This window comes from Phyllobates terribilis, unplaced genomic scaffold (assembly GCF_046119375.1).
Source record: "Phyllobates terribilis strain yellow unplaced genomic scaffold, ASM4611937v1 Scaffold_10__3_contigs__length_209671492, whole genome shotgun sequence".
NCBI classification, from domain to species: Eukaryota; Metazoa; Chordata; class Amphibia; order Anura; family Dendrobatidae; genus Phyllobates; species Phyllobates terribilis.
Genome location: NW_027362770.1, coordinates 200899652 through 200927394, shown reverse-complemented (window position 1 = coordinate 200927394; position 27743 = coordinate 200899652). Strand labels below are relative to the sequence as shown.

At 57.5% G+C, this 27743-nt stretch overlaps 1 protein-coding gene across 1 annotated transcript in view; it reads left to right on the top strand.

The window, feature by feature from the left end:
* ETNK1 (ethanolamine kinase 1) overlaps positions 1–27743 on the top strand; it is a 45051-nt gene that overhangs the window by 5497 nt on the left and 11811 nt on the right. The window contains exon 2 of the mRNA XM_073650531.1: positions 21339–21598. Within this exon, the coding sequence (XP_073506632.1) occupies positions 21339–21598 (260 nt within the window). The remainder of the gene's footprint in view (positions 1–21338; positions 21599–27743) is intronic.

Here is a 27743-nt window from a genome sequence, read left to right as displayed (position 1 = left end):
TAGCGGCTGTGGGGCACTGGCTCAGGGTGAGGCCCTGTGTATATATGGGGCCCGGATGGAGGTTGCGGGGCCCTGGCTCAGGGTGAGGCCCTGTGTATATATGGGGCCCGGATGGAGGCTGCGGGGCCCTGGCTCAGGGTGAGGCCCTGTGTATATATGGGGCCCGGATGGAGGCTGCGGGGCTCTGGCTCGGGGTGAGGCCCTGTGTATATATGGGGCCCGGATGGAGGCTGCGGGGCCCTGGCTCAGGGTGAGGCCCTGTGTATATATGGGGCCCGGATGGAGGCTGCGGGGCCCTGGCTCAGGGTGAGGCCCTGTGTATATATGGGGCCCGGATGGAGGCTGCGGGGCCCTGGCTCAGGGTGAGGCCCTGTGTATATATGGGGCCCGGATGGAGGCTGCGGGGCCCTGGCTCAGGGTGAGGCCCTGTGTATATATGGGGCTCGGATGGAGGCTGCGGGGCCCTGGCTCAGTGTGAGGCCCTGTGTATATATGGGGCCCGGATGGAGGCTGCGGGGCCCTGGCTCAGGGTGAGGCCCTGTGTATATATGGGGCCCGGATGGAGGCTGCGGGGCCCTGGCTCAGGGTGAGACCCTGTGTATATATGGGGCCCGGATGGAGGCTGCGGGGCTCTGGCTCGGGGTGAGGCCCTGTGTATATATGGGGCCTGGATGGAGGCTGCGGGGCCCTGGCTCAGGGTGAGGCCCTGTGTATATATGGGGCCCGGATGGAGGCTGCGGGGCCCTGGCTCAGGGTGAGGCCCTGTGTATATATGGGGCCCGGATGGAGGCTGCGGGGCCCTGGTTCAGGGTGAGGCCCTGTGTATATATGGGGCCTGGATGGAGGCTGCGGGGCCCTGGCTCAGTGTGAAGCCCTGTGTATATATGGGGTCCGGATGGAGGCTGTGAGGCCCTGTGTATATATGGGGCCCGGATGGAGATTGCGAGGTCCTGGCTCTGGGTGAGGCCCTGTGTATATATGGGGCCCGGATGGAGGCTGCGGTGCCCTGGCTCAGTGTGAGGCCCTGTGTATATATGGGGCCCGGATGGAGGCTGCGGGGCCCTGGCTCAGGGTGAGGCCCTGTGTATATATGGGGCCCGGATGGAGGCTGCGGAGCTCTGGCTCGGGGTGAGGCCCTGTGTATATATGGGGCTCGGATGGAGGCTGCGGGGCCCTGGCTCAGGGTGAGGCCCTGTGTATATATGGGGCCCGGATGGAGGCTGCGGGGCCCTGGCTCAGGGTGAGGCCCTGTGTATATATGGGGCCCGGATGGAGGTTGCGGGGCCCTGCCTCAGGGTGAGGCCCTGTGTATATATGGGGCCCGGATGGAGGCTGCAGGGCCCTGCCTCAGGGTGAGGCCCTGTGTATATATGGGGCCCGGATGGAGGCTGCGGGGCCCTGGCTCAGGGTGAGGCCCTGTGTATATATGGGGACCGGATGGAGGCTACGCGTCCCTGGCTCGGGGTGAGGCCCTGTGTATATATGGGGCTCGGATGGAGGCTGCGGGGCCCTGGCTCAGGGTGAGGCCCTGTGTATATATGGGGCCCGGATGGAGGCTGCGGGGCTCTGGCTCGGTGAGGCCCTGTGTATATATGGGGCCCGGATGGAGGCTACGCGTCCCTGGCTCGGGGTGAGGCCCTGTGTATATATGGGGCTTGGATGGAGGCTTCGGGGCCCTGGCTCAGGGTGAGGCCCTGTGTATATATGGGGCCCGGATGGAGGCTGCGGGGCTCTGGCTCAGGGTGAGGCCCTGTGTATATATGGGGCCCGGATGGAGGCTACGCGTCCCTGGCTCGGGGTGAGGCCCTGTGTATATATGGGGCTTGGATGGAGGCTGCGGGGCCCTGGCTCAGGGTGAGGCCCTGTGTATATATGGGGCCCGGATGGAGGCTGCGGGGCCCTGGCTCAGGGTGAGGCCCTGTGTATATGTGGGGCCCGGATGGAGGCTGCGGGGCCCTGGCTCAGTGTGAGGCCCTGTGTATATGTGGGGCCCGGATTGAGGCTGCGGGGCCCTGGCTCGGGGTGAGGCCCTGTGTATATATGTGGGGCCCGGATGGAGGCTGCGGGGCTCTGGCTTGGGGTGAGGCCCTGTGTATATGTGGGGCCCGGATGGAGACTGCGGGGCCCTGGCTTGGGGTGAGGCCCTTTGTATATATGGGGCCCGGATGGAGGCTGCGGGGCCCTGGCTCAGTGTGAGGCCCTGTGTATATATGGGGCCCGGATGGAGGCTGCGGGGCCCTGGCTCAGGGTGAGGCCCTGTGTATATATGGGGCCCGGATGGAGGCTGCGGGGCCCTGGCTCAGGGTGAGGCCCTGTGTATATATGGGTCCCGGATGGAGGCTGTGGGGCTCTGGCTCTGGGTGAGGCCTTGTGTATATATGGGGCTCGGATGGAGGCTGCGGGGCCCTGGCTCAGGGTGAGGCCCTGTGTATATATGGGGCCCGGATGGAGGCTGCGGGGCCCTGGCTCAGGGTGAGGCCCTGTGTATATATGGGGCCCGGATGGAGGCTGCGCGTCCCTGGCTCGGGGTGAGGCCCTGTGTATATATGGGGCTCGGATGGAGGCTGCGGGGCCCTGGCTCAGGGTGCGGCCCTGTGTATATGCGGGGCCCAGATGAAGGCTGCGGGGCTCTGGCTCTGGGTGAGGCCCTGTGTATATGTGGGGCTCGGATGGAGGCTGTGAGGCCCTGTGTATATATGGGGCCCGGATGGAGGTTGCGAGGTCCTGGCTCTGGGTGAGGCCCTGTGTATATATGGGGCCCGGATGGAGGCTGCGGGGCCCTGGCTCAGGGTGAGGCCCTGTGTATATATGGGGCCCGGATGGAGGCTGCGGGGCCCTGGCTCAGGGTGAGGCCCTGTGTATATATGGTGCCTGGATGGAGGCTGCGGGGCCCTGGCTCAGGCTGAGGCCCTGTGTATATATGGGGCCCGGATGGAGGCTGCGGGGCCCTGGCTCAGGGTGAGGCCCTGTGTATATATGGGGCCCGGATGGAGGCTGCGGGGCTCTGGCTCGGGGTGAGGCCCTGTATATATATGGGGCTCGGATGGAGGCTGCGGGGCCCTGGCTCAGGGTGAGGCCCTGTGTATATATGGGGCCCGGATGGAGGCTGCGGGGCCCTGGCTCAGGGTGAGGCCCTGTGTATATATGGGGCCCGGATGGAGGCTGCGGGGCCCTGGCTCAGGGTGAGGCCCTGTGTATATATGGGGCCCGGATGGAGGCTGCGGGGCCCTGGCTCAGGGTGAGGCCCTGTGTATATATGGGGCCCGGATGGAGGCTGCGGGGCCCTGGCTCAGGGTGAGGCCCTGTGTATATATGGGGCCCGGATGGAGGCTGCGGGGCCCTGGCTCAGGGTGAGGCCCTGTGTATATATGGGGCCCGGATGGAGGCTGCGGGGCCCTGGCTCAGGGTGAGGCCCTGTGTATATATGGGGCCCGGATGGAGGCTGCGGGGCCCTGGCTCAGGGTGAGGCCCTGTGTATATATGGGGCTCGGATGGAGGCTGCTGGGCCCTGGCTCAGGGTGAGGCCCTGTGTATATATGGGGCCCGAATGGAGGCTGCGGGGCTCGGCCCTGTGTATATATGGGGCTCGGATGGAGGCTGCGGGGCCCTGGCTCAGGGTGAGGCCCTGTGTATATATGGGGCCTGGATGGAGGCTGTGAGGCCCTGTGTATATATGGGGCCCGGATGGAGGCTGCGGGGCCCTGGCTCAGGGTGAGGTCCTGTGTATATATGGGGCCTGGATGGAGGCTGCGGGGCCCTGGCTCAGGGTGAGGCCCTGTGTATATATGGGGCCCGGATGGAGGCTGCGGGGCCCTTGCTCAGGTTGAGGCCCTGTGTATATATGGGGCCCGGATGGAGGCTGCGGGGCCCTGGCTCAGGGTGAGGTCCTGTGTATATATGGGGCCCGGATGGAGGCTGCGGGGCCCTGGCTCAGGGTGAGGCCCTGTGTATATATGGGGCCCGGATGGAGGCTGCGGGGCCCTGGCTCAGGGTGAGGCCCTGTGTATATATGGGGCTCGGATGGAGGCTGCGGGGCCCTGGCTCAGTGTGAGGCCCTGTGTATATATGGGGCCCGGATGGAGGCTGCGGGGCCCTGGCTCAGGGTGAGGCCCTGTGTATATATGGGGCCCGGATGGAGGCTGCGGGGCTCTGGCTCGGGGTGAGGCCCTGTGTATATATGGGGCCCGGATGGAGGCTGCGGGGCCCTGGCTCAGGGTGAGGCCCTGTGTATATATGGGGCCCGGATGGAGGCTGTGAGGCCCTGTGTATATATGGGGCCTGGATGGAGGCTGCGGGGCCCTGGCTCAGGGTGAGGCCCTGTGTATATATGGGGCCCGGATGGAGGCTGCGGGGCCCTGGCTCAGGGTGAGGCCCTGTGTATATATGGGGCCCGGATGGAGGCTGCGGGGCCCTGGCTCAGGGTGAGGCCCTGTGTATATATGGGGCCCGGATGGAGGCTGCGGGGCCCTGGTTCAGGGTGAGGCCCTGTGTATATATGGGGCCTGGATGGAGGCTGCGGGGCCCTGGCTCAGTGTGAAGCCCTGTGTATATATGGGGTCCGGATGGAGGCTGTGAGGCCCTGTGTATATATGGGGCCCGGATGGAGATTGCGAGGTCCTGGCTCTGGGTGAGGCCCTGTGTATATATGGGGCCCGGATGGAGGCTGCGGGGCCCTGACGCAGTGTGAGGCCCTGTGTATATATGGGGCCCGGATGGAGGCTGCGGGGCCCTGGCTCAGGGTGAGGCCCTGTGTATATATGGGGCCCGGATGGAGGCTGCGGAGCTCTGGCTCGGGGTGAGGCCCTGTGTATATATGGGGCTCGGATGGAGGCTGCGGGGCCCTGGCTCAGGGTGAGGCCCTGTGTATATATGGGGCCCGGATGGAGGCTGCGGGGCCCTGGCTCAGGGTGAGGCCCTGTGTATATATGGGGCCCGGATGGAGGTTGCGGGGCCCTGCCTCAGGGTGAGGCCCTGTGTATATATGGGGCCCGGATGGAGGCTGCAGGGCCCTGCCTCAGGGTGAGGCCCTGTGTATATATGGGGCCCGGATGGAGGCTGCGGGGCCCTGGCTCAGGGTGAGGCCCTGTGTATATATGGGGACCGGATGGAGGCTACGCGTCCCTGGCTCGGGGTGAGGCCCTGTGTATATATGGGGCTCGGATGGAGGCTGCGGGGCCCTGGCTCAGGGTGAGGCCCTGTGTATATATGGGGCCCGGATGGAGGCTGCGGGGCTCTGGCTCAGGGTGAGGCCCTGTGTATATATGGGGCCCGGATGGAGGCTACGCGTCCCTGGCTCGGGGTGAGGCCCTGTGTATATATGGGGCTTGGATGGAGGCTGCGGGGCCCTGGCTCAGGGTGAGGCCCTGTGTATATATGGGGCCCGGATGGAGGCTGCGGGGCTCTGGCTCAGGGTGAGGCCCTGTGTATATATGTGGGGCCCGGATGGAGGCTGCGGGGCCCTGGCTCAGGGTGAGGCCCTGTGTATATATGGGGCCCGGATGGAGGCTGCGGGGCCCTGTCTCGGGGTGAGGCCCTGTGTATATATGGGGCTCGGATGGAGGCTGCGGGGCCCTGGCTCAGGGTGCGGCCCTGTGTATATGCGGGGCCCGGATGAAGGCTGCGGGGCTCTGGTTCTGGGTGAGGCCCTGTGTATATGTGGGGCTCGGATGGAGGCTGTGAGGCCCTGTGTATATATGGGGCCCGGATGGAGGTTGCGAGGTCCTGGCTCTGGGTGAGGCCCTGTGTATATATGGGGCCCGGATGGAGGCTGCGGGGCCCTGGCTCAGTGTGAGGCCCTGTGTATATATGGGGCCCGGATGGAGGCTGCGGGGCCCTGGCTCAGGGTGAGGCCCTGTGTATATATGGTGCCTGGATGGAGGCTGCGGGGCCCTGGCTCAGGCTGAGGCCCTGTGTATATATGGGGCCCGGATGGAGGCTGCGGGGCTCTGGCTCAGGGTGAGGCCCTGTGTATATATTGGGCCCGGATGGAGGCTACGCGTCCCTGGCTCGGGGTGAGGCCCTGTGTATATATGGGGCTCGGATGGAGGCTGCGGGGCCCTGGCTCAGGGTGAGGCCCTGTGTATATATGGGGCCCGGATGGAGGCTGCGGGGCCCTGGCTGAGTGTGAGGCCCTGTGTATATATGGGGCCCGGATGGAGGCTGCGGGGCCCTGGCTTAGTGTGAGGCCCTGTGTATATGTGGGGCTCGGATGGAGGCTGTGAGGCCCTGTGTATATATGGGGCCCGGATGGAGTTTGCGAGGTCCTGACTCTGGGTGAGGCCCTGTGTATATATGGGGCCCGGATGGAGTTTGCGAGGTCCTGACTCTGGGTGAGGCCCTGTGTATATATGGGGCCCGGATGTTGGCTCCGGGGCCCTGGCTCAGTGTGAGGCCCTGTGTATATATGGGGCCCGGATGGAGGCTGCGGGGCCCTGGCTCAGTGTGAGGCCATGTGTATATATGGGGCCCGGATGGAGGTTGCGGGGCCCTAGCTCAGGTTGAGGACCTGTGTATATATGGGGCCCGGATGGAGGTTGCGGGGCCCTGGCTCAGGTTGAGGCCCTGTGTATATATGGGGCCCGGATGGAGGCTGCGGGGCCCTGGCTCAGGGTGAGGCCCTGTGTATATATGGGGCCCGGATGGAGGCTGCGGGGCTCTGGCTCAGGGTGAGGCCCTGTGTATATATGGGGCCCGGATGGAGGCTGCGGGGCCCTGGCCGAGTGTGAGGCCCTGTGTATATATGGGGCCCGGATGGAGGCTGCGGGGCCCTGGCTCAGGGTGAGGCCCTGTGTATATATGGGGCCCGGATGGAGGCTACGCGTCCCTGGCTCGGGGTGAGGCCCTGTGTATATATGGGGCCCGGATGGAGGCTGCGGGTCCCTGGCTCAGGTTGAGGCCCTGTGTATATATGGGGCCCGGATGGAGGCTGCGGGTCCCTGGCTCAGGGTGAGGCCCTGTGTATATATGGGGCTCGGATGGAGGCTGAGGGTCCCTGGCTCAGTGTGAGGCCCTGTGTATATATGGGGCCCGGATGGAGGCTGCGGGGCCCTGGCTCAGGGTGAGGCCCTGTGTATATATGGGGCCCGGATGGAGGCTGCGGGGCCCTGGCTCAGGGTGAGGCCCTGTGTATATATGGGGCCCGGATGGAGGCTGTGGGGCTCTGGCTCTGGGTGAGGCCCTGTGTATATATGGGGCCCGGATGGAGGCTGTGGGGCTCTGGCTCTGGGTGAGGCCCTGTGTATATATGGGGCTCGGATGGAGGCTGCGGGGCCCTGGCTCAGGGTGAGGCCCTGTGTATATATGGGGCCCGGATGGAGGCTGTGAGGCCCTGTGTATATATGGGGCTCGGATGGAGGCTGCGGGGCCCTGGCTCAGGGTGCGGCCCTGTGTATATGCGGGGCCCGGATGAATTCTGCGGGGCTCTGGCTCTGGGTGAGGCCCTGTGTATATATGGGGCCCGGATGGAGGCTGCGGGGCCCTGGCTCAGTGTGAGACCCTGTGTATATATGGGGCCCGGATGGAGGCTGCGGGGCCCTGGCTCAGGGTGAGGCCCTGTGTATATATGGGGCCCGGATGGAGGCTGCGGGGCTCTGGCTCAGGGTGAGGCCCTGTGTATATATGGGGCCCGGATGGAGGCTACGCGTCCCTGGCTCGGGGTGAGGCCCTGTGTATATATGGGGTTCGGATGGAGGTTGCGGGGCTCTGGCTCAGGGTGAGGCCCTGTGTATATATGGGGCCCGGATGGAGTTTGCGAGGTCCTGGCTCTGGGTGAGGCCCTGTGTATATATGGGGCCCGGATGGAGGCTCCGGGGCCCTGGCTCAGTGTGAGGCCCTGTGTATATATGGGGCCTGGATGGAGGCTGCGGGGCCCTGGCTCAGTGTGAGGCCCTGTGTATATATGGGGCCCGGATGGAGGTTGCGGGGCCCTGGCTCAGGGTGAGGCCCTGTGTATATATGGGGCCCGGATGGAGGCTGCGGGGCCCTGGCTCAGGGTGAGGCCCTGTGTATATATGGGGCCCGGATGGAGGCTGCGGGGCCCTGGCTCAGGGTGAGGCCCTGTGTATATATGGGGCCCGGATGGAGGCTGTGGGGCTCTGGCTCTGGGTGAGGCCCTGTGTATATATGGGGCCCGGATGGAGGCTGTGGGGCTCTGGCTCTGGGTGAGGCCCTGTGTATATATGGGGCTCGGATGGAGGCTGCGGGGCCCTGGCTCAGGGTGAGGCCCTGTGTATATATGGGGCCCGGATGGAGGCTGTGAGGCCCTGTGTATATATGGGGCTCGGATGGAGGCTGCGGGGCCCTGGCTCAGGGTGCGGCCCTGTGTATATGCGGGGCCCGGATGAATTCTGCGGGGCTCTGGCTCTGGGTGAGGCCCTGTGTATATGTGGGGCTCGGATGGAGGCTGTGAGGCCCTGCGTATATATGGGGCCCGGATGGAGGTTGCGAGGTCCTGGCTCTGGGTGAGGCCCTGTGTATATATGGGGCCCGGATGGAGGCTGCGGGGCCCTGGCTCAGTGTGAGACCCTGTGTATATATGGGGCCCGGATGGAGGCTGCGGGGCCCTGGCTCAGGGTGAGGCCCTGTGTATATATGGGGCCCGGATGGAGGCTGCGGGGCTCTGGCTCAGGGTGAGGCCCTGTGTATATATGGGGCCCGGATGGAGGCTACGCGTCCCTGGCTCGGGGTGAGGCCCTGTGTATATATGGGGTTCGGATGGAGGTTGCGGGGCTCTGGCTCAGGGTGAGGCCCTGTGTATATATGGGGCCCGGATGGAGTTTGCGAGGTCCTGGCTCTCGGTGAGGCCCTGTGTATATATGGGGCCCGGATGGAGGCTCCGGGGCCCTGGCTCAGTGTGAGGCCCTGTGTATATATGGGGCCTGGATGGAGGCTGCGGGGCCCTGGCTCAGTGTGAGGCCCTGTGTATATATGGGGCCCGGATGGAGGTTGCGGGGCCCTGGCTCAGGGTGAGGCCCTGTGTATATATGGGGCCCGGATGGAGGCTGCGGTGCCTGGCTCAGGGTGAGGCCCTGTGTATATATGGGGCCCGGATGGAGGCTGCGGGGCTCTGGCTCAGGGTGAGGCCCTTTGTATATATGGGGCCCGGATGGAGGCTACGCGTCCCTGGCTCGGGGTGAGGCCCTGTGTATATATGGGGCCCGGATGGAGGCTGCGGGGCCCTGGCTGAGAGTGAGGCCCTGTGTATATATGGGGCCCGGATGGAGGCTGCGGGGCCCTGGCTGAGTGTGAGGCCCTGTGTGTATATGGGGCCCGGATGGAGGCTGCGGGGCCTTGGCTCAGGGTGAGGCCCTGTGTATATGCGGGGCCCGGATGGAGGCTGCGGGGCCCTGGCTCAGGGTGAGGCCCTGTGTATATATGGGGCCCGGATGGAGGCTGCGGGTCCCTGGCTCATGGTGAGGCCCTGTGTATATATGGGGCCCGGATGGAGGCTGCGGGGCCCTGGCTCAGGGTGAGGCCCTGTGTATATATGGGGCCCGGATGGAGGCTGCAGGGCCCTGGCTCAAGGTGAGGCCCTGTGTATATATGGGGCCCGGATGGAGGCTGCGGGGCCCTGGCTCAGGGTGAGGCCCTGTGTATATATGGGGCCCGGATGGAGGCTGCGGGGCCCTGGCTCAGGGTGAGGCCCTGTGTATATATGGGGCCCGGATGTAGGTTGCGGGGCCCTGGCTCAGGGTGAGGCCCTGTGTATATATGGGGCCCGGATGGAGGCTCCGGGGCCCTGGCTCAGGGTCAGGCCCTGTGTATATATGGGGCCCAGATGGAGGCTGCGGGGCCCTGGCTCAGGGTGAGGCCCTGTGTATATATGGGGCCCGGATGGAGGCTGCGGGGCCCTGGCTCAGGGTGAGGCCCTGTGTATATATGGGGCCCGGATGGAGGCTACGCGTCCCTGGCTCAGGGTGAGGCCCTGTGTATATATGGGGCCCGTATGGAGGCTGCGGGGCCCTGGTTCAGGGTGAGGCCCTGTGTATATATGGGGCCCGGATGGAGGCTGCGGGGCCCTGGCTCGGGGTGAGGCCCTGTGTATATGTGGGGCCCGGATGGAGGCTGCGGGGCCCTGATTCAGGGTGAGGCCCTGTGTATATGCTGGGCCCGGATGGAGGCTGCGGGGCCCTGGCTCGGGGTGAGGCCCTGTGTATATGTGGGGCCCGGATGGAGGCTGCGGGGCCCTGGCTCAAGGTGAGGCCCTGTGTATATATGGGGCCCGGATGGAGGCTCCGGGGCCCTGGCTCAGGGTGAGGCCCTGTGTATATATGGGGCCCGTATGGAGGCTGCAGGGCCCTGGTTCAGGGTGAGGCCCTGTGTATATGCTGGGCCCGGATGGAGGCTGCGGGGCCCTGGCTCGGGGTGAGGCCCTGTGTATATATGGGGCCCGTATGGAGGCTGCGGGGCCCTGGTTCAGGGTGAGGCCCTGTGTATATGCTGGGCCCGGATGGAGGCTGCGCGTCCCTGGCTCGGGGTGAGGCCCTGTGTATATATTTGGCCCAGATGGAGGCTGCGGGGCCCTGGCTCAGGGTGAGGCCCTGTGTATATATGGGGCCCGGATGGAGGCTGCGGGGCCCTGGCTCAGGGTGAGGCCCTGTGTATATATGGGGCCCGGATGGAGGCTGCGGGGCCCTGGCTCAGGGTGAGGCCCTGTGTATATATGGGGCTCGGATGGAGGCTGCGGGGCCCTGGCTCAGGGTGAGGCCCTGTGTATATATGGGGCCCGGATGGAGGCTCCGGGGCCCTGGCTCAGGGTGAGGCCCTGTGTATATATGGGGCCCGGATGGAGGCTGCGGGGCCCTGGCTCAGGGTGAGGCCCTGTGTATATATGGGGCCCGGATGGAGGCTCCGGGGCCCTGGCTCAGGGTGAGGCCCTGTGTATATATGGGGCCCGGATGGAGGCTGCGGGGCCCTGGCTCAGGGTGAGGCCCTGTGTATATATGGGGCCCGGATGGAGGCTCCGGGGCCCTGGCTCAGGGTGAGGCCCTGTGTATATATGGGGCCCAGATGGAGGCTGCGGGGCCCTGGCTCAGGGTGAGGCCCTGTGTATATATGGGGCCCGGATGGAGGCTGCGGGGCCCTGGCTCAGGGTGAGGCCCTGTGTACAGTCATGGCCAAAAGTTTTGAGAATGACACCAAAATTATATTTTCACATGATCTGCTGGCCTCTAGTTTTTATTAGTGTTTGTCAGATGTTTATATCACATACAGAAATATGATTGCAATCATATTATGAGTACCAATAGGTTATATTGACAGTTAGAATGAGTTATTGCAGCAAGTCAATATTTGCAGTGTTGCCCCTTCTTCTTCAAGACCTCTGTAATTCTCCCTGGCATGCTCTCAATCAACTTTTGGACCAAATCCTGACTGATAGCAGTCCATTCATGCATAATCAATGCTTGCATTCTGCCAGAATTTGTTGGTTTTTGTTTGTCCACCCGTCTCTTGATGATTGAACACAAGTTCTCAATGGGATTAAGATCTGGGGAGTTTCCAGGCCATGGACCCAAAATCTCTATGTTTTGTTCCATGAGCCATTTAGTTATCACCTTTGCTTTATGGCAAGGTGCTCCATCAAGCTGGAAAAGGCATTGTTGGGTGCCAAACTGCTCTTGGACGGTTGGGAGAAGTTGCTCTTGGAGGACATTCTGGTACCATTCTTTATTCATGGCTGTGTTTTTAGGCAAGACTGTGAGTGAGCCGATTCCCTTGGCTGAGAAGCAACCCCACACATGAATGGTTTCAGGATGCTTTACAGTTGGCATGAGACAAGACTGGTGGTAGCGCTCACCTCTTCTTCTCCGAATAAGCTGTTTTCCAGATGTCCCAAACAATCGAAAAGGGGATTCATCAGAGAAAATGACTTTGCCCCAGTCCTCAGCAGTCCACTCCCTGTACCTTTTGCAGAATATCAGTTGGTCCCTGATGTTTTTTCTGGAGAGAAGTGGCTTCTTTGCTGCCCTCCTTGAAACCAGCCCTTGCTCAAAGAGTCTCCGCCTCACAGTGCGTGCAGAAGCACTCACACCAGCCTGCTGCCATTCCTGAGCAAGCTCGGCACTGCTGGTAGTCCGATCCCGCAGCTGAAACAGTTTTAAGATACGGTCCTGGCGCTTGCTGGTCTTTCTTGGGCGCCCTGGTGCCTTTTTGACAACAGTGGAAGCTCTCTCCTTGAAGTTCTTGATGATGCGATAGATTGTTGACTGAGGTGCAATCTTTGTAGCTGCGATACTCTTCCCTGTTAGGCCATTTTTTTGCAGTGCAATGATGGCTGCACGTGTTTCTTTAGAGATAACCATGGTTAACTGAAGAGAAACAATGATACCAAGAACCAGCCTCCTTTTAAAGTGTCCAGTGATGTCATTCTTACTTAATCATGACTGATTGATCGCCAGCCCTGTCCTCATCAACACCCACACCTGTGTTAATGGATCAATCACTAAAATGATGTCAGCTGCTCCTTTTAAGGCAGGACTGCAATGTTGTTGAAATGTGTTTTAGGGGTTAAAGTTCATTTTCTGGGCAAATATTGACTTTGCAAGTACAGTAATTGCTGTTAAGCTGATCACTCTTTGACATCCAGGAGTATATGCAAATTGCCATTACAAAAAATGAAGCAATATACTTTGGAAAAATTACTATTTGTCTTATTCTCAATACTTTTGGCCATGACTGTATATATGGGGCTCGGATGGAGGCTGCGGGGCCCTGGCTCGGGGTGAGGCCCTGTGTATATATGGGGCCCGGATGGAGGCTGCGGGGCCCTGGCTCGGGGTGAGGCCCTGTGTATATATGGGGCTCGGATGGAGGCTGCGGGGCCCTGGCTCAGGGTGAGGCCCTGTGTATATATGGGGCCCGGATGGAGGCTGCGGGGCCCTGGCTCAGGGTGAGGCCCTGTGTATATATGGGGCCCGGATGGAGGCTGCGGGGCCCTGGTTCAGGGTGAGGCCCTGTGTATATGCTGGGCCCGGATGGAGGCTGCGGGGCCCTGGCTCTGGGTGAGGCCCTGTGTATATATGGGGCCCGGATGGAGGCAATGTGATCCCCTTTGCATGGTGGAGGGTGCGGTGGAGATGGTGGCGGACCTGTGACCTGCGTCACACGGGGAAGGGGGGGTCACTTGTGGTCGCAGGGTCCCTGCACCCCGGAGTTTGGCTCACAGGATGAATGTTGCGCTGATACAGGGTCTGGGGGGATAGTGTGCTTGTGTTGTATCTGGGGCCCCCTGGTGTCAGCCCCCTACTCCGGGATCAGGCGCACGCTTCTGATCCTTATGACACGAGGAGCATTTTGCTTCCTATGATGAATTGTAATCTGACGGCCCACCATGTGACATTCCCAAAATACCGAGGAGCCCCGGCTCCGAGCATCACACCCACAGCGCACCCTGCTGAATACAAGCTATTGTTCTCTGCTGTCAGCCATTGCATGCTGCCCGTACTGCTTGGGGAAGAGACATGAAGTGTTGAAGCCTCCCCCATATCTGCAGTGCGGAGACCCCCTGATATCATCCAGCCTGTACAGGATCGGTGTTATACTGGTTATAATGGGGTCACTTCTCCTATCACAGATCTGCCACAAATCATCAAATCTCCGTCCAAAACTATTTCCAATATCAGAGGACGATATATAGATAGGTGTGTGTATACATACGGTATGGAAAGTATTCAGACCCCTTTACATTTTTCACTCTTTATAGAATTTACCAAATGGCTACAATGAAACAAAGTTCATTCTTTTTCTCCTTACATTACACTCTGTTCCCATCTGGACTGAAAAAAAAAACAGAAATGTAGAAATTTTTGCAAATTTGTTAAAAAAAAACAAAAAAAACCCAGAAATCTCACATGGTCATAAGTCTTCAGACCCTTTGCTCAGACACTCATATTTAAGTCACATGCTGTCCATTTCCTTGTGATCCTCCTTGAGATGGTTCTACTTCTTCATTGGAGTCCAGCTGTGTTTAATTAAACTGATAGGACTTGATTTGGAAAGGCGCACACCTGTCTATATAAGACCTCACAGCTCACAGAGAATGTCAGACCAAGTGAGAATCATGAGCTCAAAGGAACTGCCCAAGGAGCTCAGAGACAGAATTGTAGCAAGGCACAGATCTGACCAAGGTTACAAAAGAATCTCTGCATTACTCAAGATTCCCAAGAGCACAGTGGCCTCCATAATCCTTAAATGGAAGAAGATTGGGACCACCAGAAGTCTTCCTAGACCTGGCCGTCCAGCCAAACTGAGCAATCGTAGGAGAAGGTCCTTGGTGAGAGAGGTAAAGAAGAACCCCAATATCACTGTGGCTGAGCTCCAGAGATGCAATAGGGAGATGGGAGAAAGTTCCACAAAGTCAACTATCACTGCAGCCCTCCACCATTCAGGCCTTTATGGCAGAGTGGCCTGATGGAAGCCTCTCCTCAGTGCAAGATATATGAAAGCCGCATAGAGTTTGCTCAAAAAAACATGAAAGACTCCCTGACTATGAGAAATAAGATTCTCTGGTCTGATGAGAAGAAGATAGAACTTTTTGGTGATAATTTTAAGCGGTATGTGTGGAGAAAACCAGGCACTGCTCATCACCTGCCCAATACAATCCCAACAGTAAAACATGGTGGTGGCAGCATCATGCTATGGGGGTGTTTTTCAGCTGCAGGGACAGGATGACTGGTTGCAATTGAAGGAAAGATGAATGCTGCCAAGTACAGAGATATCCTGGATGAAAACCTCTTCCAGAGTGCTCTGGACCTCAGACTTAGCCGAAGGTTCACCTTCCAACAAGACAATGACCTAAGCACACAGCTAAAATAACAAAGGAGCGGCTTCAGAACAACTGTGACCATTCCTGACCGGCCCAGCCAGAGCCCTGACCTAAACCCAATGGAGCCTCTCTGGAGAGACCTGAAAATGGCCGTCCACCAACGTTCACCATCCAACCTGACGGAACTGGAGAGGATCTGCCAGGAAGAATGGCCGAGGACCCCCAAATCCAGGGGTGAAAAACTTGTATCATTCCCAAGAAGACTCATAGCTGTACTAGCTCAAAAGGCTTCTACTCAATACTGAGCAAAGGGGCTGAAGACTTATGACCATGTGATATTTCAGTTTTTCTTTTTTAATAAATTGTTTTTTTTTTCAGTCCAGATGGGAACAGAGTGTAATGTAAGGAGAAAAAGAATGAACTTTATAGAATTTACCAAATGGCTGCAATGAAACATACAGTGAAAAATGTAAAGGGGTCTGAATACTTTCCGTACCCACTGTATATATACTTAGATGCTGAGATATTTGGACAGTGACACGAGTTTTTGCATTTTAGCCGGTTACCAGAACATATTCCAGGTCCAGTTTTATCATCAATCTGGGCGTAAAGTGCCGACTGTCAGCTTTAATCTGAGGGATTCACATCCTCATTGGGGGAAGGTTTTAGGAATTACGGCTCTTTGGAGCTGCGTCTTATTAAAGGGACCAAAGGTAATTAGACAATTATCTCAGAAGCTCGTTAATGGGCGGCATGGGCTTTTCCCTCATTAATCCATCAGCAATTAAAGAGGTAAAAGGTATGGCGCTGATTCAAAGTGCGTCCTTTTCATTTAAAAGCTGTTGCTGTGAACCCACAACACACGGTCAGAGAAGCTCTCAATGGAGGAGAAACCAACCATCATTGGGCTAAAAAAACAAAACAAATCCCTCAGAGAGGAGAAATGTGAGGAGCAGCCAAATCAACAGTTTGGTACCGGAAGACACCAGTGGTGGATGATCGCAGAATCCTTCCCATGGGGAAGAAAACCCTTCACGACATCCATCCAAGATCCAAGTGAAGACTCTCCAGGATGTTGGTGTCTTAATGTCCAAGTCCACCATAAAGAGAAGACGTCGTGAGAGCGAATACCGAGGAGTCACCACAAGGTGCAAATCACTAATCAGCCGCTAAATAGGCCGGATTAGACTATTAGACTTTACCAAAAAATATCTAAAGAAGCCGCCCAGGTCTGGAAAAGCAAAACCAAGATCAACCTGCACCAGAATGATGGAAGAGGAAAGTCTGGAGAAGGCTTGGAGCGGCTCCTGGTCCTCGGCACATCCGGTGTGACACATGGTGGAGGCGGTGTGATGGCGCGGGCATGCATGTCTGCCAATGACACCGGGACACTAGTGGTTATTGATGATGTGACTGAAGACAGAAGCAGCCGGATGAATCCAGTGTGTACAGGGACTTTCTGCTCAGATCCAACCAAATGCAGCAAGGTTGATTGGACGACGCTTCACAGGACAGATGGACAATGACCCGAAACATTCTGTGGAAGCAAAGAGGAATATTCTGCAATGGCCGAGTCCTCACCAGATCTCAGCCCATAGAGCCGCATTTCACTGGCTGAAGACTAAAGGCAGAAAGGGCCACAAACAAGCGAGAACTGAAATCACTGCAGTAAAGGCAAAACCTCACACCGGAGGACACCAGCGATGGTGACGGCCATGGCCTCCAGACTTCAGGCCGTCATTGCTGCGTAGCCTCACACCAGAGGAAACCAGCGATGGTGACAGCCATGGCCTCCAGACTTCAGGCCGTCATTGCTGCGTAGCCTCACACCGGAGGACACCAGCGATGGTGACGGCCATGGCCTCCAGACTTCAGGTCGCCATTGCTGAAAAGCCTCACACCAGAGGACACCAGCGATGGTGACGGCCATGGCCTCCAGACTTCAGGTCGCCATTGCTGCAAAGCCTCACACCAGAGGACACCAGTGATGGTGACGGCCATGGCCTCCAGACTTCAGGCCATCATTGCTGAAAAGCCTCACACCAGAGGAAACCAGTGATGGTGACAGCCATGGCCTCCAGACTTCAGGCCATCATTGCTGAAAAGCCTCACACCAGAGGAAACCAGCGTTGGCGGCCGTCCTTGTGAAGTACAGATGGGCGCAGCCATCAGTCGGGCCGCCTGTGGGCGCGTGCGGACGAGGCCGCCGTCAGTCGGGCCGCCTGTGGGCGCGTGCGGACGAGGCCGCCGTCAGTCGGGCCGCCTGTGGGCGCGTGCGGACGAGGCCGCCGTCAGTCGGGCCGCCTGTGGGCGCGTGCGGACGAGGCCGCCGTCAGTCGGGCCGCCTGTGGGCGCGTGCGGACGAGGCCGCCGTCAGTCGGGCCGCCTGTGGGCGCGTGCGGACGAGGCCGCCGTCAGTCGGGCCGCCTGTGGGCGCGTGCGGACGAGGCCGCCGTCAGTCGGGCCGCCTGTGGGCGCGTGCGGACGAGGCCGCCGTCAGTCGGGCCGCCTGTGGGCGCGTGCGGACGAGGCCGCCGTCAGTCGGGCCGCCTGTGGGCGCGTGCGGACGAGGCCGCCGTCAGTCGGGCCGCCTGTGGGCGCGTGCGGACGAGGCCGCCGTCAGTCGGGCCGCCTGTGGGCGCGTGCGGACGAGGCCGCCGTCAGTCGGGCCGCCTGTGGGCGCGTGCGGACGAGGCCGCCGTCAGTCGGGCCGCCTGTGGGCGCGTGCGGACGAGGCCGCCGTCAGTCGGGCCGCCTGTGGGCGCGTGCGGACGAGGCCGCCGTCAGTCGGGCCGCCTGTGGGCGCGTGCGGACGAGGCCGCCGTCAGTCGGGCCGCCTGTGGGCGCGTGCGGACGAGGCCGCCGTCAGTCGGGCCGCCTGTGGGCGCGTGCGGACGAGGCCGCCGTCAGTCGGGCCGCCTGTGGGGACGAGGCCGCCGTCAGTCGGGCCGCCTGTGGGCGCGTGCGGACGAGGCCGCCGTCAGTCGGGCCGCCTGTGGGCGCGTGCGGACGAGGCCGCCGTCAGTCGGGCCGCCTATGGGGACGAGGCCGCCGTCAGTCGGGCCGCCTGTGGGGACGAGGCCGCCGTCAGTCGGGCCGCCTGTGGGGACGAGGCCGCCGTCAGTCGGGCCGCCTGTGGGGACGAGGCCGCCGTCAGTCGGGCCGCCTGTGGGGACGAGGCCGCCGTCAGTCGGGCCGCCTGTGGGGACGAGGCCGCCGTCAGTCGGGCCGCCTGTGGGGACGAGGCCGCCGTCAGTCGGGCCGCCTGTGGGGACGAGGCCGCCGTCAGTCGGGCCGCCTGTGGGGACGAGGCCGCCGTCAGTCGGGCCGCCTGTGGGGACGAGGCCGCCGTCAGTCGGGCCGCCTGTGGGGACGAGGCCGCCGTCAGTCGGGCCGCCTGTAGGCGCGGGGGGACGAGGCCGCCGTCAGTCGGGCCGTCTATAGGCATGTACTAAAAGCAAGACAAACATACAGAAAAACTAAAAAACATCAAGCTGCAAGAAACAAAACAAAAGTCGAGAAGTCCATTATAAAAAATGGAGAAAGCTCAGTTTCTCATTGATGCCGATTGGTGATATCGTGTCCAGCGTCACAATCCATTTACATTCTCGTTGGGCAAGAGCCTGTTACTCATTGACGCCCCTGATAACACAATGGACCTTATCTCAAGATGATTGGACACGCCACACAATTGCCACAAGGATAGCAGCCATGTCTGCGGCCCCAAGTCATGAACGGTACACGTTACATAATGGCTTCTTAAAAGATCTTGGAGATTCCTGCTGCTTCTTGGTGTCATTCTGGGGTAGAGGGGCCCCCAGTACTTCATCGGTCTGTAATCATGGCCAATCTTTCATATTTATTTTACGTCTCCTGCTCCAATGACCATGAGATATGTAGCGGGTCTCATGGCCGATATGTGTCGCTTTCTTGGAATGTATCGAGATCATCCCTGGAGTTCTTCTGTATTTCTATTCCTCTATTTCTGATGCTCCTTCTGCTGGTATCCCTTCATTTGAATCTATCTTTGAGGATATTGGGTTGATGTTCGAACCGCTCGATCATGGAGCAAATTGGTTGGGTTCTCAGGAAATGTCCAACCGAGATGACTGGATAGATATGTGCCGATGAGGCATGTGGCAGTTTACTGCTGTCTCTTAACAATATCAGTTTGCGTCAATCCATCCTCCTCGACACACGGTCCTATATCCAAGAAGTCCATTTTAGATTTATGCCACTTATGAGTGAATTTAATATAGAAGGAATTGCAATTAATGGCCTGTATGAATTGGATGAACTCAATTTCAGTGCCCTGCCAGATTAATAAAACTTTGCACCAGGTCCGTGGAAAATCTGTCTCTCCCAACAACCGAGAAACAGATTTGCATATGATGGAGCACACGCCGTGCCCATGGCGGTGCCTTATTTCTGTATGTAGAATCTATCCTTGAAAACAAAAGTTGTTATTACAAATTCCATCAATTCCAATATAAATTCACACCAATGGCTCCCGGTTAGTCGTCTCCAAGAAGAAGTGAGCTGCCCTCAAGCCCTAACTGTATATATGCGGTTACATCCGAAGTCTTTGCACTGACGTCTCTACGTTCTGCCGTCGTTTGTCGACCCGGACTCTTGTATTCTCCCCTCAGGATCAGTCACTTTCCCGGTCGTCTCCTTCATCAGATCTGACCGGGATGTATCACATCGAGGCCCAGGAAGTTAATACTGTGGTTTATGGAGAATCCGGGAGACGTCTCCAATGTAAAGAGACACAATGTATCCAGCGACTGTCACCGGCCCATCCGGACCCCCTCGTTCCTGATAATTGTGTAATGTGGACGATGCGCCCAGTAACGCTCCGTCATCATGTAAGAAGTTATTTACCGAGCAAAGACTTCTCATACAACTTTCTATAATCGTGTAATGTCAGTGAGACTGTTTATCGGCAGCGCTGGCGACCTCTCTCCTTTGTCGGGGTACCTGCCCTGTACATTATCGGGGTACTCGACCTATACGTTTATACCTTCTCCGTGTATCGGGGTACCCACCTCATACGTTTATACCTTCTGTGTATCAGGGTACCTGCCCTGTACATTATCGGGGTACCCGCCCTGTACATTTATACTTTGATTATCGGGGTACCTGCCCTATACATTACTGGGGTACCCGCCCCCTACACTTATACCTTCTTTGATTATCAGGGTATCCGTTGTGAAGAATATTCAAGATATAATCCCATGTCAATCAGTGTGCCCTGTTTGGCGGGTGATTTATAGAGGTCTACAATGTACAGCTGTAACCGGACACTTTTATAGCTAAACAAGAAGGGAGGGGCTGAGGGATAGTGAGTGACAAAACCCCCACATTCTGCTGTGGAGCTGCCACAGGAAGACCCCCTGTGGACCCCAGCCATGTGACATGTCCTTTGTTAGACAAGTATAATTCAATACCGAGTTATGGGAATACGATACATCCAAGTGATACACCAAATAGATTTTTGGAATCACACAAACAGGAGGAATGTCACCCTGGCTTCCAGCACAGTCTAGCACGTAGGGATGAGGAGATGCACTGCACAGCCTTTCTGAAACCCCTAGGGCCACTGTGTTTGGTCTCCCCGCGTAGCAGGGGCCCTGCTGGATCCAGTGACACCAAAACCGACACCCTAGGACCGTCCATTAGGGAAGTATAGTCTATTTTAGTTTTTGGAGTTTTTAGCTGAGCGAGACCAGGGGTGGAGATTTAGGTCCAACCAGGGGGCAGGAGGGGGAGTGACCCAGAGAGGTTAAGCGCTCCTGCAGCTATAGCCCAGTGTCTTTTTCCCTGGGAGGTCGCGACGACACATCGTATGGGAGAAGTCCCGTAACAAAGGGGACCACAAGCCTCTCATGTGGCAGCCCCACCCCGTCAAGCTAGGCCTTCCATCTGACTGGTAACTGACTCTTAATATCTGCTTATATCTTTTGTACCACTACTATTGTGTTTGCATATCTGACCATTATGTATGTATAACCCTTATGTATATAGTATATTGTCTAGTGTGCCCTTAAGGCGATTAAATATATCATTTAACCTTGGGCTGCTCTTTTATCTCGATCCACGAACTCTCATGTCCGTTATTTGGTCCAACGAACAGGCTACCGGGGCTGGTTCCTGGCCCGATTAAAATCCCATGGTCCGCTAGCGGGAATTATATTTAATAGGAACTGGTGGCAGCTCTACCAGGCCGACAGGGTTCTGCTTCTCTAGGACTAGTGAAGGGACCTCACAGCCTGTCAGGGGTGTGAGCGAGTGTGGTGCCACGTCAGTGACTGAGTGGGCCACCTCTTCTCATTCCCGGTGCCTTCCTGTACCTGTGTGGACAGGGGTGTCTGTGTAGAACTGTAGCAATCTGACCTTACACGTCCCTGAGGGGATTCAGAACGTCACGTTGGTGCAAAGGGCAGATCCGTATTACGTGATCCGTCTGACGTAACTGTGACGTCAGGCAGGTGGCGAAGTGTGGAAGCGGTGATATTCTGTTCATTATCGGGGTACCCGTCCCATACGTTTACACCTTCTCCGTGTTGCTCTTCAGGTCTTCACAGACGGGATCACCAATAAGCTGATTGGCTGCTATGTCGGAGAGGCGATGGAGGACGTGGTACTGGTGCGAATCTACGGGAATAAGACCGAGCTGTTCGTGGACCGCGACGAGGAGCTGAAGAGTTTCCGGGTTCTCCAGTCGCACGGCTGCGCCCCCAAATTGTACTGCACCTTCAACAACGGCCTCTGCTACGAGTTCATGCCAGGAGCGGCGCTGGATCCGGAGCACGTCTGCAACCCGAAGATCTGCAGGTACCTGATCACAGCCGCGACTGTATGAGCGACCACCGGGGGGGTCTCAGGTATACAGGACTGTATGAGGGGCTGCTGTGGGGTCTCTGGTATACGGGGCTGTATAAGGGGCTGCTGTGGGGTCTCTGGTATACAGGGCTGTATAAGGGGCTGCTGTGGGGTCTCTGGTATACGGGGCTGTATGAGGGGCTGCTGTGGGGTCTCTGGTATGAGGGGCTGTATGAGGAGCTGCTGTGGGGTCTCTGGTATACGGGCCAGTATAAGGGGCTGCTGTGGGGTCTCTGGTATACGGGCCAGTATAAGGGGCTGCTGTGGGGTCTCTGGTATACAGGACTGTATGAGGGGCTGCTGTGGGGTCTTTGGTATACAGGACTGTATTAGCGGCTGGTGTGGGGTCTCTGGTATACAGGGCTGTATAAGGGGCTGCTGTGGGGTCTCTGGTATACAGGGCTGTATGAGCGGCTGCTGTGGGGTCTCTGGTATACAGGGCTGTATAAGGGGCTGCTGTGGGGTCTCTGGTATACAGGGCAGTATGAGGGGCTGCTGTGGGGTCTCTGGTATACGGGGCAGTATGAGGGGCTGCTGTGGGGTCTCTGGTATATGGGGCTGTATGAGCGGCTGCTGTGGGGTCTCTGGTATATGGGGCTGTATGAGCGGCTGCTGTGGGGTCTCTGGTATACGGGACTGTATGAGGGGCTGCTGTGGGGTCTTTGGTATACGGGACTGTATTAGCGGCTGCTGTGGGTTCTCTTGTATACAGGGCTGTATGAGCGGCTGCTGTGGGGTCTCTTGTATACGGGGCTGTATGAGCGGCTGCTGTGGGGTCTCTGGTATACGGGGCAGTATGAGGGGCTGCTGTGGGGTCTCTGGTATACAGGGCTGTATGAGGGGCTGCTGTGGGGTCTCTGGTATACGGGGCTGTATGAGCGGCTGCTGTGGGGTCTCTGGTATATGGGGCTGTATGAGGGGCTGCTGTGGGGTCTCTGGTATATGGGGCTGCTATGGGGTCTCTGGTATATGGGGCTGCTGTGGGGTCTCTGGTATATGGGGCTGCTGTGGGGTCTCTGGTATACGGGGCAGTATGAGGGGCTGCTGTGGGGTCTCTGGTATATGGGGCTGTATAAGGGGCTGCTGTGGGGTCTCTGGTATACGGGGCCGTATGAGGGACTGCTGTGGGGTCTCTGGTATATGGGGCCGTATGAGGGACTGCTGTGGGGTCTCTGGTATATGGGGCTGTATGAGCGGCTGCTGTGGGGTCTCTGGTATATGGGGCTGTATAAGGGGCTGCTGTGGGGTCTCTGGTATACAGGACTGTATGAGCGGCTGCTGTGGGGTCTCTGGTATACAGGACTGTATGAGCGGCTGCTGTGGGGTCTCTGGTATACAGGACTGTATGAGCGGCTGCTGTGGGGTCTCTGGTATACGGGACTGTATGAGCGGCTGCTGTGGGGTCTCTGGTATACGGGGCTGTATGAGCGGCTGCTGTGGGGTCTCTGGTATACGGGGCTGTATGAGGGGCTGCTGTGGGGTCTCTGGTATACGGGGCAGTATGAGGGGCTGCTGTGGGGTCTCTGGTATACGGGGCAGTATGAGGGGCTGCTGTGGGGTCTCTGGTATACGGGGCTGTATGAGCGGCTGCTGTGGGGTCTCTGGTATACAGGACTGTATGAGCGGCTGCTGTGGAGTCTCTGGTATACGGGGCTGTATGAGCGGCTGCTGTGGGGTCTCTGGTATACGGGGCAGTATGAGGGGCTGCTGTGGGGTCTCTGGTATAGGGGCTGTATGAGGGGCTGCTGTGGGGTCTCTGGTATACGGGGCAGTATGAGCGGCTGCTGTGGGGTCTCTGGTATACGGGGCAGTATGAGGGGCTGCTGTGGGGTCTCTGGTATACGGGGCAGTATGAGGGGCTGCTGTGGGGTCTCTGGTATATGGGGCTGTATGAGGGGCTGCTGTGGGGTCTCTGGTATACGGGGCCGTATGAGGGCTGCTGTGGGGTCTCTGGTATATGGGGCTGTATGTGCGGCTGCTGTGGGGTCTCTGGTATATGGGGCTGCTGTGGGGTCTCTGGTATACGGGGCTGTATGAGGGGCTGCTGTGGGGTCTCTGGTATAAGGGGCTGCTGTGGGGTCTCGTATACTGGGCTGTATAAGGGGCTGCTGTGGGGTCTCTGGTATACGGGGCTGTATGAGCGGCTGCTGTGGGGTCTCTGGTATACAGGACTGTATGAGCGGCTGCTGTGGGGTCTCTGGTATACAGGACTGTATGAGCGGCTGCTGTGGGGTCTCTGGTATACGGGGCTGTATGAGCTTCTGCTGTGGGGTCTCTGGTATACGGGGCTGTATGAGGCGGCTGCTGTGGGGTCTCTGGTATATGGGGCTGTATGAGCGGCTGCTGTGGGGTCTCTGGTATATGGGGCTGCTGTGGGGTCTCTGGTATACGAGGCTGTATGAGCGGCTGCTGTGGGGTCTCTGGTATACAGGGCTGTATGAGCGGCTGCTGTGGGGTCTCTGGTATACAGGGCTGTATGAGCGGCTGCTGTGGGGTCTCTGGTATACGGGGCTGTATGAGCGGCTGCTGTGGGGTCTCTGGTATACGGGGCAGTATGAGGGGCTGCTGTGGGGTCTCTGGTATACGGGGCAGTATGAGGGGCTGCTGTGGGGTCTCTGGTATACGGGGCAGTATGAGGGGCTGCTGTGGGGTCTCTGGTATACGGGGCTGTATGAGCGGCTGCTGTGGGGTCTCTGGTATACGGGGCTGTATGAGCGGCTGCTGTGGGGTCTCTGGTATACGGGGCTGTATGAGGGGCTGCTGTGGGGTCTCTGGTATATGGGGCTGTATGAGCGGCTGCTGTGGGGTCTCTGGTATACAGGGCTGTATGAGGGGCTGCTGTGGGGTCTCTGGTATACGGGGCTGTATAAGGGGCTGCTGTGGGGTCTCTGGTATACAGGGCTGTATGAGCGGCTGCTGTGGGGTCTCAAAAAACCAGGGGAGGAGTCCTGAGGAGATAATTTGCATATTCCCACTGCATTTTGGGGTAAGTGAAGAGTCTCCGCGAGCTCAAAGAACACTGGATTTTGGCTGTTGGAGCTGAAAAGAGGACATCGGTAAACCAGGGGAGGAGTCCTGAGGAGATAATTTGCATATTCCCACTGCATTTTGGGGTAAGTGAAGAGTCTCCGCGAGCTCAAAGAACACTGGATTTTGGCTGTTGGAGCTGAAAAGAGGACATCGGTAAACCAGGGGAGGAGTCCTGAGGAGATAATTTGCATATTCCCACTGCATTTTGGGGTAAGTGAAGAGTCTCCGCGAGCTCAAAGAACACTGGATTTTGGCTGTTGGAGCTGAAAAGAGGACATCGGTAAACCAGGGGAGGAGTCCTGAGGAGATAATTTGCATATTCCCACTGCATTTTGGGGTAAGTGAAGAGTCTCCGCGAGCTCAAAGAACACTGGATTTTGGCTGTTGGAGCTGAAAAGAGGACATCGGTAAACCAGGGGAGGAGTCCTGAGGAGATAATTTGCATATTCCCACTGCATTTTGGGGTAAGTGAAGAGTCTCCGCGAGCTCAAAGAACACTGGATTTTGGCTGTTGGAGCTGAAAAGAGGACATCGGTAAACCAGGGGAGGAGTCCTGAGGAGATAATTTGCATATTCCCACTGCATTTTGGGGTAAGTGAAGAGTCTCCGCGAGCTCAAAGAACACTGGATTTTGGCTGTTGGAGCTGAAAAGAGGACATCGGTAAACCAGGGGAGGAGTCCTGAGGAGATAATTTGCATATTCCCACTGCATTTTGGGGTAAGTGAAGAGTCTCCGCGAGCTCAAAGAACACTGGATTTTGGCTGTTGGAGCTGAAAAGAGGACATCGGTAAACCAGGGGAGGAGTCCTGAGGAGATAATTTGCATATTCCCACTGCATTTTGGGGTAAGTGAAGAGTCTCCGCGAGCTCAAAGAACACTGGATTTTGGCTGTTGGAGCTGAAAAGAGGACATCGGTAAACCAGGGGAGGAGTCCTGAGGAGATAATTTGCATATTCCCACTGCATTTTGGGGTAAGTGAAGAGTCTCCGCGAGCTCAAAGAACACTGGATTTTGGCTGTTGGAGCTGAAAAGAGGACATCGGTAAACCAGGGGAGGAGTCCTGAGGAGATAATTTGCATATTCCCACTGCATTTTGGGGTAAGTGAAGAGTCTCCGCGAGCTCAAAGAACACTGGATTTTGGCTGTTGGAGCTGAAAAGAGGACATCGGTAAACCAGGGAAGGAGTCCTGAGGAGATAATTTGCATATTCCCACTGCATTTTGGGGTAAGTGAAGAGTCTCCGCGAGCTCAAAGAACACTGGATTTTGGCTGTTGGAGCTGAAAAGAGGACATCGGTAAACCAGGGAGGAGTCCTGAGGAGATAATTTGCATATTCCCACTGCATTTTGGGGTAAGTGAAGAGTCTCCGCGAGCTCAAAGAACACTGGATTTTGGCTGTTGGAGCTGAAAAGAGGACATCGGTAAACCAGGGAGGAGTCCTGAGGAGATAATTTGCATATTCCCACTGCATTTTGGGGTAAGTGAAGAGTCTCCGTGAGCTCAAAGAACACTGGATTTTGGCTGTTGGAGCTGAAAAGAGGACATCGGTAAACCAGGGAGGAGTCCTGAGGAGATAATTTGCATATTCCCACTGCATTTTGGGGTAAGTGAAGAGTCTCCGCGAGCTCAAAGAACACTGGATTTTGGCTGTTGGAGCTGAAAAGAGGACATCGGTAAACCAGGGAGGAGTCCTGAGGAGATAATTTGCATATTCCCACTGCATTTTGGGGTAAGTGAAGAGTCTCCGTGAGCTCAAAGAACACTGGATTTTGGCTGTTGGAGCTGAAAAGAGGACATCGGTAAACCGCGCGCCTAACGGCGCGCGCATTTTGAAGCTTTTTTTTAAGCTTTTTTCACTGTTTTCAGAACATTAACAATAAGAACATGGAAGAGTCCAGGAGCCATTTGGTGAGCTGCATATCCTGCTACATGTTCACAGACTTGCCAGTGGAAAAGCCAAACTTCACATGCCAGAAATGCAGCTTGTGTCCCTGTTGGAGGAAAAGTTGGGAAATCTAGAAGAGAGGTTAACTACCTTGAAAATCATTAAGGAAGTTGAAGAGTTCTTAGACAGAGCAGAATTATCTCTTCATGATTCAGAAAGAGAAGAAATTCTCTCTGCACCTGAGGAAACAGAGGAATGGAAGCCTGTGACCCACAGAAGCAGGAGGATCGAGAGGCAGTCAGCACCCATACTGCTCAGGAACCAGTACCAGGCTCTCACGCAGGAGAACCATGAAGAAATACAGCAAAATAAGACTTTGCCAGCAATGAATAACCTTGTAAGCCCTCAGAATCCTCCTGGATGGAGAAAGAAGAATGTTGTGAAGAAAAAACGGAGAGTGGTGGTCATGGGGGATTCCCTGTTAAGAGGAACAGAGGCCGCTATCTGCAGACCAGACATAACCTCAAGAGAAATGTGCTGTCTTCCAGGAGCAAAAATTACAGATGTGTCTGACAGGATATCAAGACTCTTCAGACCTACAGATCACTACCCATTCCTGCTAATACATGTGGGGACAAATGACACCGCAAGAAAGGACCTGGAAACCATCTGCAGTGACTTTGAAGACTTAGGCAAGAAAGTGAAAGAATTGGGAGCGCAGGTGGTCTTCTCATCCATCCTCCCAGTGGATGGCCATGGAACAATGAGGTGGAATAAGATTCTACAGGTGAACAACTGGCTACGTCGATGGTGCCGTCAACAAGGATTTGGATTTCTGGATCACGGAATGAATTACCTATACGATGGACTACTTGCTAGAGATGGGGTGCACCTTACGAAGACTGGAAAACATGTATTTGGAAGTCGCCTTGCTACACTCATCAGGAGAGCTTTATACTAGAACAATGTGGGAAGGGAAGCAAAAGGCCAGAAAAAGCCATACAGCTGACAAATACTATTGAGATCTCTGCTACTGGAAGTGGAAAAGAAGAACAAAGACAAAAAAATCTAAATAATAAAAATATGGGAGGAAGAGAAACCAATCACAAACTAAAATGTTTTTATACAAATGCACAAAGCATGGGCAACAAACAAGGAGAATTGGAACTACTAATGCAGGA